This window comes from Spermophilus citellus (genome assembly GCF_964194105.1).
Source record: "Spermophilus citellus genome assembly, chromosome: 15".
In the NCBI taxonomy this organism is placed as follows: Eukaryota; Metazoa; Chordata; class Mammalia; order Rodentia; family Sciuridae; genus Spermophilus; species Spermophilus citellus.
Genome location: NC_138195.1, coordinates 51092523 through 51098811, shown reverse-complemented (window position 1 = coordinate 51098811; position 6289 = coordinate 51092523). Strand labels below are relative to the sequence as shown.

The window sequence follows — 6289 nt, the reverse complement described above, 5'->3', positions numbered from 1 at the left end:
TTTTTTTTTTTTTTTTTTTTTTTTTTTTTTGGCACTTTACCTCTGAGCCACATCCCAGCTCTTTTTTTATTTTGAGATAGGGTCTCACTAAATCGCTTAGGGCCTGGGTGAGTGCTGAGGCTAATCTTGAACTCTGGATCTCATCTTCCTGCCTTAGCCTCCCTCAGTTGCTGGGATATGAGCCACCATGCTCAGCTCCTGAGGGGCAAATTCTGGTACTCTTGTCCTAAATCTTATGTAGAAGAGTTTGTTTCCATTAAACAAACATGACTTCTCCCATCAAAGAAGCAGAATATTTAAGAAGACTGTGCTTTTGCTGGGAAGAAAAGAAGCATGGGGACGAAAGTGATGGACAGTCAGTAGAAAAAGTCACCAGCCAGCAAATATTTGAAAATGGATTGTGTATTATAAGTAGACATTTGAGGTGGCTCTGGGGTGGCCCTCTACACCAGGAGTAGAGTAGGTGCGGTTACTTAGAGCAACCCTTTGGTATTCCAGCTTTGAAGGACCTTGGCATCAGTCAGGGGCATGGTGGTCTGTGATGGTTATAATGAAAGGCAGAAATTCTTGGTTTTAGAGCCTGGCTGTGGATTCTCTGGGGGTCAGAGGAAAAGAAGGTAGCTCATCATTTTACCTCCTCCTGAGAGGAAATGCAATTTGGGGGGATATCTAGAGGGAGAGCCCCTCTCCTACTATCAAGATCAGGGACTCCACAGCCAACCCTGACCACTCTTCCTCATCTAGCAACACAACCTTCCTCCTCCAGCATCCAAACCCCTTTACACTGTAGGACCAACTGGGTTCAGATGCAGAAGAGGGGAAGATAAACTATTAACAGAGTCTCAGTTGAGGGGCTTTTACTGGAAAATTTTCAATATAACAGCTCCGTGGAATGTGGAAATCTCACAGTTTCCAGGGAGGTCTTAAAATGAAGATGTCCAAGTTTCGGGGATGCCCTCTCCATTGGGTCCGAGCTTGATTTTGGAGTTCTTTATTTTGGAAACCCCGAATTGGGGCAGGATTTCTATGAAGGGGGTCTCCAATAGCTTGGGGGCTGGCCATGTGCCCGGCCTAACTCGGCGTCCCCGACTCGGGTTGCGCCTGGGCCTCGGGAGACCAGCAGAGCTAGCCCGCGCGGTGTCCTAGCCTCGAAGGCCGGCCGGGGGCGGGACCCCTCCTCTAGGTCCATCCCTTCGCTCGCCGCCGCCTCCAGAGGCCGGCCGGGGGAGGGGAGGGCCAGGAGGGGCGGGCCGGCGGCGGCGCGGGGCGCGGGCCATGGCGGCGCGGGCGGCGGCTGCGGGGCCCCGGTGAGCCGGGCCGGGCGCACGGGCTGAGGCGGTCACCGAGCGGGGCCGGAGCCGTCGGGGGCCCGGCGACTTTCCCCCGGAGTTGTAGTGTGTTGAGGGGCAGCGCAGGCGGGCCGTGCGCCGAGGCGAGGGGGAGGGGGCATGCCCGGCTGGAGCCGGGCCTCGGGGCGCGCCCCGGCCGCCGTCCCCACCTCCGCCTCCTCCTTCTCCTCCTCCGTCTCCTCCTCCTCCTCTTCTAGTCCCGCCGCCGCTGCAGCCAACATGGCTGCGCTCAGGAGCCCGGGAGGCGGCCGCTGCTGAGCCGCCCGCCGCCCCGGGCCCCAGCCCGCCCGGCACCGGCCCATGGCCCCAGCCGCCTCGCGGCTCCCGGCGCGCTAAGGCTGCCGCCCGGGCGCTCGCCTGCCTTGGGGAGCCTGGGCGCTGTCCGGCGGGGCGGGGCGGCGCGGCCCGCCACCATGGAGCCCCAGCGCCGGGAGCTGCTCGCCCAGTGTCAGCAGAGCCTGGCCCAGGCCATGACGGAGGTGGAAGCCGTGCTCGGACTGCTCGAGGCCGCGGGAGCGCTGAGCCCTGGCGAGCGGCGGCAGCTGGACGAGGAGGCGGGAGGCGCCAAGGCGGAGCTGCTGCTCAAGCTGCTCCTGGCCAAGGAGCGGGACCACTTCCAGGACCTGCGCGCGGCGCTGGAGAAGACGCAGCCTCACCTGCTGCCCATTCTCTACCTGAACGGCGTCGTCGGGCCGCCGCAGCCCGCCGAGGGCGCCGGTGAGTGTCAGACCCCCGCCGCGGCCTCTCGCCTCGACCTCTATTCCTTCCCTCGGCAGCTTGCCCAGGGGGATCTCGCTGGGGCCCCTGCGCTACACGGCGATTACCCCGAGTGACACCTTCTCTCCTTTAGCCCCTGCGGGGAGCGGGCGACGCCTGGACCCCGAATTCACACCTCCTTCTCCAGTCCCGCCGGTCTCTGTGAACAATGCTGCCCCTCCCCCAGGCCTTCTCCCTCCCAGGTGCCACGGCTGCAGGGCTGCAGGGTCCCCCGGAGGCCACCAGGTCCAGTCGCGGCGTCGGGGTTGAGGGGTGCCTTGGAGGGACGTTGGGTTTCTTTTCTATGACTCTTCACCGTCCGCTAGTCCTTTGGCAGCCTGTGCTAGCATGTAACCAGTGGCACAATCAAGAAGAAGGGAGCCTGAGCCAGGACCAGTGCAACTGCATTTTGGTCCCTGCCACCCGCTTTCAGGACTTCACTTTTTGACTCAGCTCCCTTCCCTCTGCCCGAAGTTCAATCTCAGCTCATCCAGACTTGTGGTTGATTTTGCACAAAGCCTGCCCAGGTTTCTTTGGAAACTGGGTCGGGAAAAGTTGGGGAAGTTGCATTGCAACATGGGAAAATCTTAGTAGTGGTTGTTGGAGCTCAGTTCTCTCCCGAGAGCACTGAGCTGCCTGCGGAGGAAGGCTGGTGGCTGGTACCCTTTGGAACCCCTTCTTTCTCTTGGAAGTGAATGATTTGTCAGTGTGCCTATAGGGAAGGGGTACTGCTGGGAGTCTGTGAGGAGTGCTAGTCTTGTTCTGGACGGATCAGGGAGTGTGGATGCCAGGAAGAAAGCATTGCACTGAGAAAGGAGCAGAACTAACATTTATTGTGCACCTATGGTTGTGGCAGGCACTCTGCTTTACCAAGTATTAATTGTTACCACCATGCGAATTAATTGTTACCACCAAGAATTAATTGTTACCACCATAGCTATTATTCCTGTTTCCCAGAGAGAAAAGTCTAGCTTGGACTGGCTGGAACGCTCAGAAAGTATTGAGCGCCACAAGTTTTGAATTATGATATATTGTTTTGTTTAACACATTCAGAGCCAGGGAACAGCAAGTACATCCTTTCTAAGTCTTGTCCTTAAGAGTTAGCTGATGTATAAAATAAAAATAAATGAAGACACATATGTAAAAGGAAAAAAGAAGTGAGCAGAGAGGGCTGAAAAACTGCCCTTAGCAACTTGTAGGGCAAAGGCTAAAGAGACCCATTTATGTGGCTGTTAAAAGCCTCAGTTATTAAGGGAGTGATTTTATAAGGTGTTCCTTGTAATAGCTCTCAACTACATGGGCCATCTCCATTCAGTTTTTATAGCTGAAGGAAACTGACAGAGAATCTAAACTGTCTGCCACATAGCAGAGCTTGTCTATCAGTACTCCTGTTGTCTCCACCTTGAGTGACCCACTCTCTTACACCTCTCTCCCTCAAAGCTGCATTCTGGGCAAATACAGTGCTTTCCTGGGATTGTGCTTTGGAAGATGCTAAGAAGGGGCTGTCGGATGTGGCCCTGAGGGTAGGAATGGGGGAAGGGTCTTATGGGGCAATTTTTTTTTTCTTTTTAATTACTTCTGTCTTTGTGAAGGAGGAAGTTTGTCCAAGATTATCTCCAGAAATCTTTCAGAGGCAGGAAGCACAGAAGTTGGAGTATGGACTCAAGTCTTCTTTGGGATGTGTGTGAATCAGTGCTAGCTTCGGTCTCTGGTCTAGGTAACCTAGTGGATGAATTGCTGTTAATTTGGATCCACCCTGACCAGGCCTCCTGGAGAAGGTGGGGCCTCAGGCAGAAGTTCTAGGAGCTAGTCCTGACCGCCAAGAAAGGGATAGAGTAGGGTTTGGATTTTATCCCCAAGGGCAGTGATTTCAGATCTATTTTCCCACAATGCAGAGTTCTGTGGCTTCACGAAATCCTTAGAAAAATAACTTTCAAGGGGAAGTTAAGTTCATTTTATTTAATACATTAGGAAAAAATTAGGATAGTGTTTGGAATGGTGAGATGTCACCTGAAGCCTCTTGGGGAAAGGAGTGACATGGTGAGTAAACAGTGGGGTGCTGGGGTCTTCCCAAGGAATGGATTGCTCCGAAGTAGTGTCCCCAAACTTTTTTTCTTTAGATCAGGGAGCCCTTCTTATGGGGCATTGCACAGTGTGTGAGAGGTGCTCTGGCTGAAGGGGTGGAGGCTTTGGTCTTACCCCTAAGGGGCCATGATCCGGGAATCCTAGCACTGAGCCCTGAGTGCTTCCACTACCCAGCGATTTCCCCTCCAAGGCTTTGCCAGTGAGTCGACCTCACTGTGCGGCCCAGTGGAGCCTGAGGGAGGAGCTGGTTGGCTTCCCTAGGACCCAAGCATCAAGCGGAAGCTGTTTTATCACCATCTCTTTACATTGGAAATGGTGCCATCACACATTTAGGAAGCTTTTGTAGCAGATTTCACAACTGAGTGGGCCTCTGGTGGAGAACGCCCATCCCCGGTGGGCACCTTGTGCGCTATGGGAGTCTGTGGTGCCAAGGCAAAGGGTGGCCAGCAGTCCAATTGTATGGGGCCTGAAACCTGAAGGACCTCGGAGTAGGGCACGGACTTAGTGTTCCTGGGCAGGTGGGCCAATCAAATCCACCTGGCAGCTCATGCTCACTTAGCTGACTCGCGGAGGCCTGGGGGTACAGAGGTGACTAAGAAATATACAGTGTTGGGTTTTGGGGGAAGAAGGGGCTCCAGTGCCAGGATTGGTAGTTGCAAGGCCGTTTAGCATTTTGTATCTTACTTTCCTATTCATTGATTCTCTGGCAACCCCAGGGCAAAGCATGGTGTCTTTGTGACTCTGGTATCCAGGGCCTTATCCCTTACTGAGGAAGAAGTCCCAGGGCTGGCTAGTGCCAGAGGTGAGGCTGAACTCCTTGCTCCTGACTTCTCGTCTGGGGCGGTTTTTTTCTGTTACCTGATCAGGCCTTCCCACTATAATTTTGGGACATTTCCTGTCATTGGAGAACTCTGGAATTCTGAAGAGTTTTCTTGTCCTTGACCATTGATTATAGGGAAAAAAAGAGAACACCTTGGTCTAGCTGCTGGGGTGGGGAGAAAACAGCTCTTGTCCTCTGAGATCTCCTGTTTTTTTTTTTTTTTTCCTCATTGTACCAGAATCTGGTGAATCTAATTTATACCTTCACAACAAAGAGAAAAAAGTACTTTCTCTTTGATGCAGTTATAAAATGAAGGTTTTCTCCCTTGAAGATCTCAACTTCCTGCCTCTGGGGTGAGCTGAGTGTCTTCAATCTGCAAGTTGGGACTGTGGGTGCTCTGCTGTCTGCCTCAGTTCCTGGAGGGCAGGTGTGTTGGGGGAGGATGGAGGCACTGGTCCTGTGCTTGGCCCTGGGCAGGGGTGTGTAATATCATTCCTTCAGCTTGCTGCCTTGTTGGGGGAGTGGGGGTACTTAGGAGAGTGACATCATAAGATGGACCTATTGAGTGATTCACAAACGCAAGCAAGATTACTTCTCTTTTTAAAACTATGTACTTCTGTGTCACACACTTATGGTCTGCTACCTGGGACACCGAGGCAAGAGGATTGCAGGTAGGAAGCCAGTCTGGGCAACTTAGTGAGGCCCTGTCTCAAAAAGTAAAAAGCGGGCTGGGGTTGTGGCTCAGTGGCAGAGCGCTTGCTTTGCACTCGCACATGTGAGGCACTGGGTTCGATCCTAAGCACCATCTAAAAATAAATAAAGATATTATGTCCAAAAAATAACTTAAAAAAAATCAAAAAGGCCTGGGGATGAAGCTCAGTGATCAAGTGTTCTAGTATGTGTGAGGCCCTGTATTCAGTCCCTGTATAATACTGCAAACCAAAAACAATATATGTGACACACTTTTTTTTTTTGGTACCAGGGATTGAACTCAGGGGCACTTGACCACTGAGCCACATCCCCAGCCCTATTTTGTATTTTATTAGAGACAGAGTCTCACTGAGTTTCTTAGCATGCTAAGGCTGGCTTTGAACTTGCCATCCTCCTGCCTCAGCCTCCCGAGCTGCTGGGATTACAGGTATGTGCCACTGTGCCTGGCTATGTGACATACTATCTGTAAATACTTTCATCTATCCTTAGTGACTCTAATTGCCACCTAAATGTGGAGGCCTTCCCAAATTGTTTTACACCAAGCTTCTCTTGGGAAGCAGAAGTGGCA

At 52.8% G+C, this 6289-nt stretch overlaps 1 protein-coding gene across 2 annotated transcripts in view; it reads left to right on the top strand.

The window, feature by feature from the left end:
- The first annotated feature begins 1137 nt into the window (after positions 1-1137).
- The window catches only part of DLG5 (discs large MAGUK scaffold protein 5), a 111754-nt gene continuing 106602 nt past the window's right edge, over positions 1138-6289 (top strand). Inside the window, exon 1 of one of the 2 annotated variants that reach the window (XM_081267355.1) lies at positions 1138-2066. In XM_081267355.1, the coding sequence (XP_081123481.1) occupies positions 1763-2066 (304 nt within the window). In that variant the 5' untranslated portion in view covers positions 1138-1762. The remainder of the gene's footprint in view (positions 2067-6289) is intronic. The other variant, XM_081267354.1, reaches the window with a different exon arrangement.